The sequence below is a fragment of the Notechis scutatus genome, chromosome 2 (genome assembly GCF_049901735.1).
Source record: "Notechis scutatus isolate UNSWTSFEM ecotype Mainland chromosome 2, rNotScu1.2, whole genome shotgun sequence".
NCBI lineage: Eukaryota > Metazoa > Chordata > Lepidosauria > Squamata > Elapidae > Notechis > Notechis scutatus.
In genome coordinates, this window is record NC_142010.1 from 3,196,152 (window position 1) to 3,212,234 (window position 16,083).

Below are 16,083 nucleotides of genomic sequence, written 5' to 3' on the forward strand. Positions count from 1 at the left end.
TCGAGGTCTGAAACACATTTGGACCCAGGAAAACTGATTTGAGGCAGGGGTCAAGGAGACGACATTTGAAGAAAGGCGGTATTTGCAAATTCCAGCATGAGGCGATTAATCCGCCCATCTCAGAGGAATGTACAGATAACAGCTTAGCCCTCTCCACTGCATTTCTCCAATTCTTCAATCATCTCAAAAGAAGCATTTAAACATTTTAAGTATTTCTTTAAATGTCACAGAAAAGGACAAACAGATTAACAGAATTGGAAGGGACCTTGTAGGTCATCTAGTCCAACCCCTGCCCAAGCAGGAGACCATACACCATTTCTGACAAATGGCTGTCCGGTCCCTTCTTGAAAGCTTCCAGTGATGAAGCTCCCACAACTTCTGAGGGCAAAGCTGTTCCATTGGTTGATTGTTCTCACTGTCAGAAAGTTTCTCCTTATTTCCAGGTTAAATCTCTCCTTATTCAGTTTCCATCCATTATTCCTTGTCTGGCCTTCAGGTGCTTTAGAAAATAGCTTGAGCCCTTCCTCTCTGTGGCAGCCCCTCAGATATTGGAAGACTGCTATCATGTCCTCCCTGGTCCTTCTCTTCACTAGACTAGCCAACCCCAGTTCCTGCAACCGTCCATGGTATATCAAAGATCCTGGCTGCTGGAACTCCTATTCAGACATGTTGGAATAACGGTTTAAGCTGGCCGTGTGCCAAAGCCTTTTTCAAAACGATCATGAGGACTAGCTGCACGAAGTTCATCTGGCTGTAAATACGGTAGATATAATCAATTCGTCTGGCTCTAATTAGATATAAGCTACTGTGCTCATTGAAATTTTCCTTTTATTGAAATATACATATATATTTGAACATACTGGAAAAATAACCAGAACAGTAGCATTTAATGACAAACAGAGCTTGGAACATATGCAGGTTAGTTCATGTACCTCTCTCAACCATATATCCTTATCCCATGCAATTTTTTCCCCTATTTGTCAAACATTTCTTCCAAAAGAGCCATTTGTCCAATACCCCATAGACAGTAATGTTCTCCCTCAAAAAGGCTATAGAGAATGCCTAGACTGGTGCAAAATAACATTAGCAACCAGGAAGAGGTATATTGTGGTTCAGCTCTCAGTGTGTAAAGAGGTGGCACAATTGAAGGAAAGGGAAAAACCATTTTTTATCACGTGTTATTTCCTCCTTTTGAACATCCACAATTGGCAAATGCTTTTTCACAGTTTTCCTAATAAATGATCCAGGACTGTATATGTGTATAATCCTACTAGCCCACCAATGGGGAACGTAACAATACTGTACAAGAGATCTGGTAAAATGGCATGTTTTGGTGTGAACGTCACAGTACCTATTGGCTAAATGCCTGGCATGTCACAGTAAATTCATAACACCTTCAACACATGCAGTTTTGGAGGTGTTACTTATATAAATTAAAAAAAAAAAGTACTTGGGAGTTTGGCAAAGAATGAGGATGTCATAGTTTTCCCATGTCAATACTTCTAAAGCCTATAAAGAAAGGGTTTTTTTTAAAAAAAAATAATCTATGTACAGAGAGAATAATCAAGATAGAAAATAATCTTGTAATTTCCTTCTACGGGTGTGAAGTCAGGACACATGTAAGAGAGAATCAGAAAGGCAGGAAAAAACAAGTTCCAGTTTCTTTTTAAGGGTTTTTTTGGGGGGAGGAATTAATTCTGCTGCTTGAGGGGAAGAAAAGTACAAATCTCAAATTTCAAATGCCTCTCAAGAAGAGACGGTCTTGGGCTGCTTTCTTCTTTTAAATTTTTTTTTTGGGGTGGGGGCTGGGGTTTTTTTTTCCCAGCCAAAGGGAAAGAGGTTACTAAAAAAAAAAAAGAGATTACTAAAAGCCACTGAGCTCTTAAGATACATCTTGATTAATTCTCTTCCTTCCTTCTAGTCTTTGGACTAGACCAGGGGTCTCCAAAGATGGCAACTTTAAAACCTGTGGACTTTAACTCCCAAAATCCCTCAGTCAACATAGCATAGAGGAATTCTGGAAGTTGAGGTTCACAAGTCTTAAAGTTACCAAGTTTGGAGGCCCCTGGACTAGACTACCTCATTCCAGCCATCAGCACATGAATGGGAGTTGATGGAATTTGTAGTTCTCTAATTTGGGAGGGGGCTTGGCTGGGGCTGGGAGAACAAATCTCTGCACTCAGGAGAAGAGGAAGGAAGATGCTGGTGATTTTGCCCTAGAGTTGTAAAAGCCCCTCTAGTCTTCATTGAAGCTACAAGCTCCACCCAAACTTCAGTCAGAGTTTTGCTATTTGGGAAAGGAGCGACGATGTGCTGGTTGAGTGGCTGCCCTGCACTCCAGATGTGCATTGTGGAGAAAAAGAAAAGAGGGAGAAGTAGAAAGGCTCTTTTGTATTGCACAGTATTGCAAAAGGGATTTTAAAAAAATAAAAATAAAAAATGAGTCATCTAAAGGCAAGGCACCAGCGGCGCTACGGATACCACTGTTCTGGCAACCCATGGGAGCAGTCAGCTGCCAAAGCCCCACAGCCTGGAAAGAGGGTTTGCTAACATCGCTTTTCCCAAGGTTCGCTGACGTGTCATGAGGCCTTCTTCCCTCTCCCAGCTCCTGCGTGCCAAATTTAGTTTGGAAATGGCATTCTGTCAGCCGCCACGCACACTGTATGGGGCATCACTGCATTTGAAATATCATAATATCCCCCAGGTTTCCCCAGCTGATGACCTCCAGGAATGTTGAATAGGACAATAGAAGGGCTACACTGAGAAAGGCTGGATTCCATTGGCAGAAGGAAGTGAGGGTAGATGCCTCTAGGAAAACGAATGTATGAGCATTGCTTAAAGGATAAGATCAATGAGTCACAACTTCATAGCATCTGCGCCTGTGGAAGTGACACATCATGTATCATAAAAGGGATTTGCAGTAGGCCAAAAGCTGAAACTTCTCATGGGATGGTTTGCTGATAGGAGAGAAATGTTGAAACTGGATAACCCCCACCCTTGCCAGGTAATTTAAGCCATGCTGGAAAAAGCTGAGAATTGTAGTTTATCATCACCTGGCAGCCCACAGATTGCATATCCTTGTTCTAGGTCAAGAGTTGCCAAACTTGGGAACTTTTAAGACTTGTGGACTTCCAATTCCCGGAAGTCCTCAGCCAGTCATGTTGGCTGGAGAATTCTGGGAGTTGAAGTTCACAAGTCGTTACAGTTGCCAAGTTTGGAAGACTCCAGTTTTAGACGACGGCATGGACTTTGTGCTAGAATCTGGATCAAGAGCAGTGGACCTAATGCCCTCCATCTGGATTCCTTTTGGACTTCAGATCCCATGGAGATTACAGTCATAAATATCTAGGAGGGTTTTCTGTGGCAGAACATTTCAAAGAAAGTGAAACATGCCAACCTTAACTTCTGCAATTAGGAATCTACACGTCTTACCAGAATCAGCTTCCTCACCATTCTTCCTCAAAAAAAACAACAACCCAGCAACAACCCTATATTTAGATTTTCCTACCAGCCCCCTAACTTCTCTGTCGGCTTCTACCTCCTGTGCTGTCCAACATCTACTTTCTATTCGTCCTGCTTCTAAGGACAACCTGTGCATGATAGTTGATGATAGTTGATGACCTATGCGGGAGTGACTTGCTTAGGCAATTCAAGAAATTAAAAACAAATCACATTACAAAAACATATCAGTGATGGACCTGTGTTATCCTGGAGACAGCTGCCATTCACCGTTCTGTATGCTCAGTGAGACCGCGGAAAGGGAAATACACGTGAATCACCGATTCTGTATGTCCACATGGAAAATATAAAACCAAGCCACTGGAGTCTTTGGCTCAGAACAGCTCTTTTCCATAAGGGGGTGTGTGGACCCTGGTTCGGTGATCTAAATATTGCCAAAGAATGAGAAAGGAGTCAAGAAAATGAGGAGAAGAGCCACAGTTTCTCAAAACTGGGTAAAAAAAATCTGGTTGCTGGTGAAAGGGGAGCCCCGGGCAAATTGGGGATATTGAAACTGTAGGCTCAGAACTGCTTCTCCCTGAGGAATGGGGTGGAAGAATCGAAGTGTTATTTCAAACGTCTGTCCCCACCCGTCAACAATTCTATTAGAATTAGCTGAGGATGGCCAACTTGGCCCACATAAAAAGCAGCAATAGGTCCAGCTCAGGGATGAATTCAGGGTTTCTATTTCTGCTGGTTTTCCGCAAAGGGGTCCCCCTAGATATTTAATCTTCCTGGATTCCCTGTCACCCACAGATTAGGACCCCTGTGGAACTTCTACCCTTCTTGCCGATTGCACTAAAGCCACCTGCCTTTCAGATGTCTACTTCTCAATCCTCTGGAAGGTAGATCTCTACTCCCCATTTCTGGCAGAAGAAGGTAGATTCTTGGATACATTGGATTTTTATCCCCAGAAAATCCAACTACTGACTCTTCTCTAGGCTTTCAAATGAGCCATTATTTTTAGTCCATCCAAGCTATTTTAAAAGACAACTTTTTGTGCTTATTGGCTAGCCCAGGGATGTCTCCAAACTGGGCAACATTAAGACTTGTGAACCAACTCCCAGAATTCCTCAGCCAACCATGGAATTCTGGGAGTTGAAGTCCACAAGTCTTAACGTTACCATGTTTGAAGACCTCCCTGGGCTAGACCATAACTTTAGGAACATGCACTCTTTATTTTCAGCTGCCTGTTCTTGATGGTCTTCACCAGGTCACTGTCACCCGGAAAGCAATAAGATGCCAAAGCAGGGAAAAATCGTAGGCCCTTATAAATATGCAAGAATTGGCTATATTTTGGATGTTATTTGCTTTCTTCTGAAAATATATTTTACCTGGGCACTACAGGCTCAAACCAGAGGTAAAGATTACTCCCATCAAGAAGCCCAAAAAGGGATTTCATAATTTGTCTCCCCTTCCCCTCAAAAACTATAGTTCCCAGAATCCTCTAGACCTAGCCATAACTCCCAAACCAGGCTCAGATTAGTTTATGACTTTAAGTTAGATGAATCTCACACCTCTTCTGTGATTTTTGCTAAGCCCCACTAGGTGATGATAATCCTGGATGGATTACACATCCCATCCGTTAAGTTTCTTTCCTTGCTGCCACCGAGAACTGGAATTTAAAACAATTTCTATGGGAAAGTTCTACGGATGTAGTGCTTATTTTTGAGTCATTACTCGTTTTAAGGAATACTGTTTCTCCTCATTACCTTTATCTTCTCCCAATTTCTGTCCAGCCATCCTAAATACAAGATAAAAGTTTCTCCTGTTGACCCTCCAGGGCCCACTTCAGTCAATCTCTTGGGCTTCAATCCCAAGATTGTCCACACAATCTTCCTCCTCATAGTGGCGATTCTTGCTTACATCCATTGGCCGCAGACTGCTCCCCTTCTCTATCTGTATCGAGTCCGTCAGCTTGTTTGTCCTCTGGAGACTCTGACGATCCAGCACGGATGCTGACCCACAAAACCAAGGTCTGTAAAAACCCATAGAGACAGGCAAATTGCAACAGATACTCTTGGACCAACCAAAGAACCAAGTACATCCCATAGGCGCTGACCAAGAAACAGGCCAAGCCGTGGAGCCAAACCTTCAGAGGTCCTCCAAATCCCAGGATATCCATAACCAACCGGAAAGCCGGGGAGGATGCACAGAGCAGAGTCACCACACACAGATCAAAGAGGTGTCGGGTGAAGTTGAAGCAAACCTGGAAATGTTCTGGAGACTCCACCGATGGCTTGTGAGGAGCAACATGTTGAGGTATCCCAGCAAACAGCGAGTGCCCTCCAGTCGCTGAGCCTTGGCCCCATCCAATAATTTCCAAAAGCCGGCGGCCACTCCACCATCTTGCCTTGGGAGGCCCCGTGCATTTCACTGAAACCTCTGGTTTTTCCTTCAGATGCTCCTCCTGCTTTCCTCTCCACCAGGACAGTCTAGGGAGCCACGACTTGGCTCTGTTTAAGAACATTGCACAGGGAATAAAATCCTGGTTACCTCCAAAGAAGGCCTCCAGCCCAGGATGTCTATTTTACCAGCAATGTGGAAAATGAAGATTAAAAGTCAATTTGGCTAAAAAAAAATTCCAGGAAAGGATTCCCACTGCAAAAGAATGCTGATTAACTTGGTGGGTTTCTCTGCGTCTTGCTTTCAGCTTGATTAGTAGTGTTTCAAATCCTGAAGTTGCTGACTCATTCTTCAAGTAAACCACAATTGAGCTTCTCCATAAATTAAGGTCATCCAGGTTTACGGTTGTTCCGGACGTTGGTTATCGGGAATATAATTTTCTCTGTTCAGGAAAATAGAGATGATGGATGGCATTTTACTTAAGAGCAAGTAGAACTGATTGCCACATCATACAACTACTTCTAGCATTATGGACAAACTGGATAAAAGAGGAGGTGGGAATTTCTCCTCTGTGTTTTTACCACCAAAAAAACAAACAAAAAAAACATGTTGTTGCTTCAATAGGAAAAAGCATTTAGGCACTCCAAAATATCACTCCATGCTAATTCCAGTCAAAAGTGGGACTTTCCCTCCTTCTAAAATGGAGGCGGCGGTTTTAAATTGATGAACTAATTGCCTAAAAGAGAACAAGCAAGGGATGAAGAGTTGGGATGTGGCAAGGACTAAATCACTATTTCTCAATCTTGACACAACTTGAAAATTGGGTGGACTTCAACTCCCAGAATTCCACTACCAGCCCATACTAGCTACGGAATTCTGGGAGTTGAAATCCACCCATCTTTAAGTCTGCCAAGGTTGAGAACCATATAAGAAACATATAAGAGAAAGCCTTAAATGGCTTTTTGTCATTTTAAAAGTGATAGGATAAGTGGGCACAACTGGTTCTCTGAAGATAGTGAAAATGCGAACATTTACTTCAATTATTGTGACCTATTATTTTACTTTGTGTCTGGAACAGCAGGAATAATAATGACTTACTCCAAAAAGTTTGATGTGAGGGCAAATATATTTTATATTATTTTGTATCTTGAAAATCAACCTATACATTTTCACTCATCCCATATCAACTCTTTTCTATCTAATTTACTCAGTCAGTTTTCCATTTTATCTAGTGTTCCTTGAGATGTGTTAGAGAATGCAAGTTATGAGCTGAATTTCTGAATGCACTGAGAAAAAGGGACAGCTTGTAATTCTATAATTATTTAGCCTAATCTCTGAGTAATGGAAACATTGGGAGTGGGGGAAGGGGTTCAAATATTCCCACATTTATTCTTCTCCCCCCCCACCCTCCCAAAAATGAACCAAATTACATTTTCACTTTATGGAAAAAGCAGAGATTAAGCTAAATCTGGAATTAAGAATCTGTCTTCCTCTTAATATATTCACAACTTAACCTCCATCTTGATTTGCTGTTTTTGCATATTTGCTCTCCTTCGTTCCCAATGAATCCCAATGTGATGTCTTGATTTTGATTTAACACCAGCTGTAAATCCATCTATTCTGATTTAGCATTAGAAGCAGATTTGGCTGCTATGAGTTGCTCAAGAAATTATAGTTTAATAATCCTAATTTAGCCACATGTGGGAATTTAGCACCACTTCTAAGATGTTCCAAAATTGTTGTTTTATGTCTGCAAAATCTTTCTTCCCTATAAATAAAAGGCTGAATTTGGGACAGAACAACTCTTTTTTAATAGCGTGAACTCAAAATATGAAATGAACCTAGAGAGCCACAGATTGGCAGCACAAAGGAATATTCTCACAGCATAAGAAATCATCAAGTTGAAACCTGTTTTTTTTAATCTTAGGCATATCTGTCTTGCTGTGGCATCACAGGATTGCTCAAACCATCTCTTCAATCCTCAAAATGCAAGAACAAAATGCAAGAACTGCCATTCCCAAAGTGTAGCAACTATATAAGATCTGCTTGTGAAATTTTGAGCGCTCATCATTATTCAGAAGTAACTCCCACTGAGATAAATAGACTTTTGCCCTAAGGGAAACAGTTATATATTTTAGCTACCTCTAATTTGGTGGTAGAGGAGAATGCATGAAAAGATCATCATGAAAGCAGTATCTCTAAGCCAGGGCTTCTTTAAGTTTCTGTGGATTTCAATTCCCAGAATTCCTCATCCCAGAATCTTGGGATCTTTTAAGTTTGGAAAAAAGTTCAGAGAAGACCAACTAAGACGATCAAAAACCATATGAAGAATGGCTGCAGATTTTGGGTCTAGCTAGTCTAAAGAAAAGAAGAATTAGGGGGTGACATGATAGCAATATTCCAGTACTTGAGGGGCTGCCACAAAGAAAAGGGGGGATCAAATTATTCTCCAAAGCACCAGAGGGCAGGAAAAGAAACAATGGATGAAAACTAATCAAGGAGAGAAGCAATCTGGAATTAAGGAAAAAACTTTCTAACAGTGAGAACAGTTAACCAGTGGAACAGCTTGCCTTCAGAAATCGTGGGTGCCCCATCATTGGAGGTTTTTAAGAAGAGACTGGACCGTCATTTATCTGAGATTGTATAGGTCAGGGGTCGCCAACCTTTTTGACCTCAGAGACCACCAAATTTATAATTTTAAATCCCATGGACCAGAGACCCTGGGAAAATCCCCCAAAAAGTCTGCAGGAAAATTCCACACCCTGTTTTCCTACCAATCGATCATTCTTTATTTGGGATCGCAGGATACCGTCTCCAGCTCCGTTCTCAGGGGGAGAGAGAGAGAAAGAGACTTTTGGCTTCATGCAAGGAAAGCAGCAGAAGCCTTTCTTTCTCTCCCCTAAACTCTGCCAGAAATGAGTCTTTGCCAGTGCAGCCTCTTGGAGCAGGATGCCTTGTAGGGTCCCAAAGACTCATTTCTGATGGAGTTTGGGGGAGAGAAAGAAAGACTTTTGATGCTTTCCTTGTATGCAGTCAAAAGCAGAAGAAAGAAGCGGAAAGAAGCAGCCCAGTGGCCAGGCCAGACATGTGGGGTGAGTGGGGCAAGTTCCTCCCCTCTGCCCTTTCCCCCCTCTCCTCATTATCTTTCCTCACAATGCAAGCGACGCAGGCCTTGTGTTCCTGCGGGCCATATGGGTGGTGTAGCCTTGTGTTCCTGCACAGCCTGGATTAATTGCTTTGGGGAGTGCTTTGGGGGTGACATTTCTCTGCGGACCACCAAAATTTTCTCATGGACCACCAGTGGTCCCCAGCCCACTGGTTGGCGACCACTGGTACAGGTTTTCTCCTGGTTGAGCAGGGGGCTGGACTAGAAGACCTCCAAGGTCCCTTCCAGCTCTATTCTAACAATAGCTATCTTAAAAGTTGCCATGGTTGAGAAACACTGCTATAAACACACATAAATTCTTTTCTCCTTAAAATTAGGAGGAAGCCTCCTTGGGGCTTCACTGCAAATATTCACTTAAACCAGTGTTTCTCAGCCTTGGCATGTTTACGAGGTGTAGACTTCAACTCCCAGAATTCCCAAGCCAGCATGCTGACTGCAGAATTCTGGGGATGGAAGTGCACAGTGGCTAGGGAATTCTGGGGGTTGAAGTCCACATCTTAAAGTTGCCAGCGTTGTAGTAATAAATGGCTCAGACATTTATCCAAAAGGACATTTCACCTATTGAAAGAACTCCCTGTTCACCTGGAACCGGTTCACTTAGTTTTTGGCTCACCCTTTTCCATTTTTTTTGTATCTATACCTCTGCAAAACAGCCACCTCAAAACGTAGCTTAAAATTATCAGATAGCACTAGCATGTTTTGAGAGCCAAGCTATCAAGAGTGATGGCTCTTTGAACTTTGCCCTCTTCCACGCCAGCTCTTTTGGCCAATTTCAGCTGTTAATTTAAGCTTTTCCACTTTGCAACAAAGAAGAGGTTTGCTAGAGCCACCTCACATAAAAAGGAATTTTGAAGAGGCCAAATTGGAGCGCTGCTTAGGAGAGTGAGGCAGTTATATAAATTAAAATAAATAAACCTGAGGTACAACGCTTACCTTTACCATTTTAACATTACCCAAAGGTGCATAATGAGATCTGTGCCCAAACACTCCAGATTCCTATTGTGGGCCTTTCAAAAGGAGGGGAATAAAAAAAATCTAATCTGCAACCATTGTCTGTCTATGTCTGTGTTGGCTATGCCCAGCTAGCCAACCATCTATGCTGGTTTCTGCAAAGCACTAGATTAAAACAACAACCACCACTTCTACCTGGAATTTGCATCCCAAACTCCAAGTGGAGAAAATGTTTTGAGGCAGGCATTCAGCTCAGCAATGAATGAAAGAAAAGGGGGGGGTTGGCGGACTGATATTATCTATTTATAGCATCCTGCGCTTGCTGGAACTGCCTTTTCGGGCCTGGATTGCCCATTCCGAGCAAGCTTTGGCGGAGGGGTCGTTTCTGGCCTCCCCTTTCCAATCCACTGTTCTCCCCCCCAATTCAAATCTGGAAGAACAGCCTCCCTTTCCTAATCCGCGCATCGAGTCGAATCAAAGGATCGAGATCCACGAAGCTTACCTCCCCCTATTACGCCCCCCTCAAAGTCCACAACACCCCCCAAACTGGAAGATCCCGCGCCGTATTGCGACCCACCTGATCGACACACACACACACATATATATCTATCTATATATACCCGTGCGGGAGCGCAGCGCACACTTGCGCGTAAAGGTCTCCGGAGCAACTTTTCTCCTTCGGATTGCGCGTTGGGCTCGCTCTGCTTCTCAAGGGGTCGAGGCGCCCCTCCGTCCTCGCTTTCTGAACTGGAGCGGCGGTGGGAGCGGGGGGAGGTTTGCATTTGCAATCTCGCCCTCCTTTCTTGGCGCTTCCAGCAGCAACCGCCAGCAAAAGCGAAGAGGAAAACCGGGAGGCAGGCAGGCCGGGAAGGGGGGGTGGGGTGGCGGAATCTTTGGAGCCGCCAAACCCGGAGGAAAAGGCGGGAGAGAGAGAAAGAAAGAGAGAACGCGAGAGAGAGAAAGAGAAAGGGAAGAAAGAGGGAGAAGCGGCCCAGCCCTCGACGCAGAAGAGGGAGGGCGCGAGGAGGAGAGAAAGACGAGCTCCCTCCTTGTTTGGCTTTTCTGGCCCGACCGGATTGGGAGAGGCGGCACCCGAAAAGGTGGAGGCTTTTGCGAGGAGGAGGAGGGAGCCTCTGGATCTAGCCGGCCCAGGAACCGGAGCGATCGGGGATCTCTGGCAGGGCGGGCTGAGCGCGATCGCTCGAAGCGCGCAGGCTTTGGGGGGGAAATCGCACGTTTTCGATCCAGAGTAGGACGCCGGCAAGGTCGAAGAAGGAAGCAAAAAGAGCTTTTCCCCCAACTTGGGGGCTCTCCAAGTGGCTTGTGGACTCTTTCCCCCCTCCTTTGCTGCAGTTGCCAACCGGCAGCTGCTTGCAAGTTGGGAGGGTGGAGAGGCGGAGACGCCCCGGGTGGAGGCGGAGGGAAGGAACCAAGCCAGCGGGAATGAGCCGAGAGAGGCCTGAGGGCTGCGGAGGATAGTTTTGTGGGTTTGTGTGTGTGATGTGTGGGTTTTGTGAGGCTTGCGCCCTGGATGGGAGATGCGCGCTGTACTTTGGGAACGAGCGTCGATCTTTTCCGATCCCTCTGCTGTTCTTGCTTCCTTGCTGGCCTCTCCTTTCGAGGCTCCCTGGAAAAAAATAAAATAAAATAAACATCAGAGCCGCCCAAACTTTTCGAGAGTAGCAGAAAAAGAGCTTGCTTAAATTACCTCCCTCCCTTCCAACCAAAGGGAGGAAGGCGGGGGGAATGGGTATGGGATCCGCAAGGAAAGGGAGTTTTTTTTTTCCCCCAGGGTCAAAAACGAAAGTGCGTTGTTAAAATAGTTGGAATTGCATTTTTAGGCTCGACTCAACCCCTCCCTCCAGGGGGTTGCCAACTTTTCAAATCTAGAGGTTGAAATCCAGAATAAAGACACGTGTTAACTATTAATGATGGCTATCGGTTGCGTAGATTAATAAAAATGCAGAGAATTAGCAAATAGGTCTTTTAAGGATTGCAAAACAACAACAACAAAAACAAGATTAGTTTCTGAGAGAGGGAGGAGTGTTTTTCAAACTTGGCGACTTTAAGCTGGGTGGACTTCAACTCCCAGAATTCTCCAGCCAACTGGGGAATTCAGAAAGTTTGAAATCTTCAGTTTAGAATTGCCAAGTTTGAAAAAAAAAAATTAGCTCTGAAAGATCCTATCCCTCACAGAGGCTGCATGAATGGCTCTCACATGCAGGAAGACCTTTGAGGTTTACAACAAGCATCTCCAAAGGGAGGCAGGTATGGTAACCGTGCTACCAGGCCGAGTATCAGGCTACCAGATTAAACTCCCAAGTCTTTAAAATATTAGTAGGGATGAGACTCAAGTTACATTACCTTTCCCAAGGCCTGTCTGGAGCTCACCTACAGTCTCTTAAAGGGAAAAATCCTGAAAAATGAACTGGTTAGATTAAGGGCAAGGGTGTCAAAACTCGATTTTATTGAGGGCTGCATCAGGGTTGTGTTTGACCTGGGTGTGTGTGGCTTAGTTCCCACATTATGCTAAGCCTCAATATAGTTTATCAGAAAATAAATAATAATCAGAAAATAAAATACAGGCTGAATAGTCAAGACCTTGTTGATGATCCAAACTCTGTCAAGGATCTTGGAGTACTCATCTCTAATGATCTAAGTGCTAGAGCCCACTGTAACTACATAGCCAAAAAGGCGTTAAGAGTTGTTAACCTAATCTTATGTAGCTTTTTCTCTGGTAATATTATACTACTAACTAGAGCATACAAAACATTTGCTAGAACAATATTTGAATACAGCTCATCAGTGGAACCCACATTACGTATCTGATATTAACACAGTTGAGAAAGTCCAGAAATATTTCACAAGAGTTCTCCACTCCTTTACTCGTTGCAGAATACCTTACGCCACCAGACTTGAAATTCTAGATCTAGAAAACCTTGAATTACGCCGCCTTCGGTCCGATCTAAGTATTGTATATAAAATCATACATTGCAATGTCCTACCTGTCAATGAATACTTCAGCTTCAACCTTAACAATATAAGAGCACACAATAGATACAAACTCAAGGTTAATCGCACCAAACTTGATTGCAGGAAATACGACTTCAGCAACAGAGTGATCAATGTCTGGAATACTCTACCAGACTCTGTGGTTTCTTCCCCAAACCCCAAAAACTTTAACCTTAGACTTTCTACTATTGACCTCACCCCTTTCCTAAGAGGTCTGTAGTGGGCGTGTATAAGCGCACCAAGGTGCCTACCGTCCCTGTCCTATTGTTTCTTTTTATTTTTCTTATACGTATCCATGTATTCATAACTATGTTTTTACTTATACCTATTATCTTATAAGCAATTGACAAAAATAAATAAAAATAAAAGTTTAGTATTCCTATAACATGCTAATCGAATTGCTTCAGTATCCAATCATGCTGAACCAAAACCCAGCCACATTGGCTGAATATCAAAGTGCCGGGCTAAAGTGAGATTGGATCCCAGCAAATGTACAGGGGAGTTATGTTAGCATTATTATTTTATGTTTTATCATTCTTGCTGTAAGCCATCCAGGGTTATTTGGGCATAAGATGGGTGATTATGGAAAGGAGGGAGGGAAGGGGAGGAAGGAAAGAAAGAAGGAAAGGTTTCACTAAGAAAGTGACTGTTGAAAGGTGGGGGGAATCAATGTTGTATTTATTACTGATTAATAGCAATAGCACTTAGACGTATATACTCTTCATAGTTGCTTTACAGCCCATTCTAAGCTGTTTACAGAGTCAGCATATTTTCCCCAACAATCTGGCCCCTCATTTTACCCACCTGGGAAGGATGGAAGGCCAAGTCAACTTTGAGCCGGGCAGGATCGAGCTCCCGACAGTGGGCAGCGTTATCCTGCAATACTGCATTCTAACCCACCACCACAGCTCTTTTGGCAACTGGCTCAAACTTATGACCATCACTGTGTCCTGAGGTCATGTGATCCCCTTTTGCGACCTGACAAGCAGAGTCAATGGGGAAGCCAGATTCACTTAACAACCAGGCTATTAACTTATCAACTACAGTGATTTGTCAAAATATTCATGAACTGGCAGAGGATGGTATAGGCATAGCAACTAAATCAGCCAATGAGGGCTGTTTGGAAACTGAAACTGGAAGAAGCCTAGGCGTGGCTCTATATTAAGCTCCGGAGCTCTGAAGCTGCAGTCTTGTCTGCAACTCTGAATCAAAACTGAAACTGTTCTCTGCTGTTCTTTCATCTGCTGGTGTTTTTTGTTTGTAACCTTTACCATGTTGGAAGAAACTACTAATGGTATTGTAAACTTTACTTCATATGTCATTATGTATATAAAGAAGTTAATGAATCCTGCTGAATCAAATCATCTGAATTTGAATTTTGGCTGCAAAATCTAACCTGATTCTCTTAACCCCTGCGGCAAGAAAGGTTGTAAAACGGGGCAAAACTTTTAACTGTCTCACTTAACAACAGATTTGGGGGCTCAGTTGCAGTCATAAGCCGAGGACTACCGGTCATTGAGCAACTGCACAGGCACAAAATAGGGGGGGAGAAGACACACAGTTGTTGCTACCACAGCTGCTGCTCTTGAGGCCTTTTGCAACCCTGTGGTGTCTTTTGTTAATCTTTTACTGCAGTGGCCCCCAATCTTTTTTGTCCCACGGACCGGTACCGGCATCACAAAATGATCCACGGACTGGGACCGGCAACAGCACGCACGACCAGGGCAAGGCGAGCTGAGCGACCGGCCAGCTAGCTGTCCCCCGCTTCTCCCCGCCACTTTCAACTCCTCCTTTGTACCTTTGTCAATTGGCTTTTCGGGCTCTTGCTTAATCTCCTAACGTGAGACTCCACCGCCATTGGGACGGCTCTTTGTTCGAAGCCGCCGCCCCCCTTGATGAAACTAAGGCGCGATGATTCCTTCAGCACCCAAACGCCGCTTTCCGACCGACAAGCTCACCCGGAAGCACTTTCTCAAGTGCCGTCGAAACAAGATGGCGGCGCCCACTTCTTTGCGGCCCGGTAAAAAATGATCCATGGACCAGTACCGGTCCGGGGCCTGGTGGTTGGGGACCACTGTTTTACTGTACACAAGAGAACTCTCAACAAAAGGTAGTTTATATGTGGCAGACAAATTTCAACTGGGCGAGGATCAAGGGGGCACCTGTTCTCACCACAGACACAAGTCCTGGAAAGATTGTAGAGAAACTCCAAATAAAAACACATTCCATTAAAGTAGGCCCCCTCTAATTTATGACTGGTTGCTCAGCAATAGTTCAAAGTTACAACCACCTACCTTGGGGCTTATTTATGACCCAGTTTTTGAAAATTGCTCCCACCCCCTTCCTGGTCACATGAACAGATTTCACGCATTCTGCAACAGGGTCTCATTTATAATTCCCAGTTCCCTATAGCCACATGGTTATGCTTCCCAAATGTTTTATCGAACACTCACACTTCCAGGTTCTGGCAATTACATCGCACAGCCAAAGTTTTGCTCAATGTCCATAGCAAGCCATCGGTGTGCTTTAACGGCCAGTGTTCACTTCGTGACCATCTTCATTTAACAACCAGGGAGATTTACTTAATGCATCTGCAAATACATGATATTTAGATCATATATGATATTTAGATCACGGCTCCATTAAGGCCGCGAGTAGAGGACTAGCAGTACATGGCCCAGATAAATCATTCCGTAGCTGTTATCAACTAAGGATTCACCAAGGCTGGGTGGATTTGATTTAAATCAAGTCAATTTAAATCACTCGTAAAAAGGCTTGATTTTAAACCATAATTTTTAAAGAGCACTTGTCATCTCTGTCCCGCAGCGGTTCCTCCTCTGACCCGCTGTGGATTTACTTTTAGTCCCATTCATTTTACTGGGATGGCTGCAGAGATGGTATTCAGCAGGTCCTGACCAGATCTGGAGAACTGGTAGCGGAAATTTTGAGTAGTTCAGAGAACTGGCAAATCCCACCTCTGACTGGTCCCATCCCCATCTATTCTCTGCCTCCCGAGCCCCAGCTGATTGGCTGTGTCTTCTTTGGTTGCCTTGCACAGGAGAACGAAGCTGGAAAGCAGGTTGGTGGGGTGGGGAGGGAATGGGGGTTTT

At 44.0% G+C, this 16,083-nt stretch overlaps 2 protein-coding genes across 2 annotated transcripts in view; one reads left to right on the forward strand and one right to left on the reverse strand.

The window, feature by feature from the left end:
• Positions 1–10,056, forward strand: part of APOM (apolipoprotein M) — a 41,783-nt gene extending 31,727 nt beyond the window's left edge. The window contains exon 7 of the mRNA XM_087954291.1: positions 7,772–10,056. The gene's annotated coding sequence lies outside the window, so the exon portion shown is untranslated. The remainder of the gene's footprint in view (positions 1–7,771) is intronic.
• On the reverse strand, positions 812–6,115 carry C2H6orf47 (chromosome 2 C6orf47 homolog). Its single transcript, XM_026686898.2, has one exon. The coding sequence runs from the start codon at positions 5,966–5,968 to the stop codon at positions 5,342–5,344; it is 627 nt and encodes a 208-aa protein (XP_026542683.1). The 5' UTR covers positions 5,969–6,115; the 3' UTR covers positions 812–5,341.
• Positions 10,057–16,083: the final 6,027 nt, after the last annotated feature.

Excerpts from the sequence above, each read along its gene's own strand:
- C2H6orf47 (XM_026686898.2), bottom strand. The coding sequence starts at position 5,968 with ATGTTCTTAAACAGAGCCAAGTCGTGGCTCCCTAGACTGTCCTGGTGG.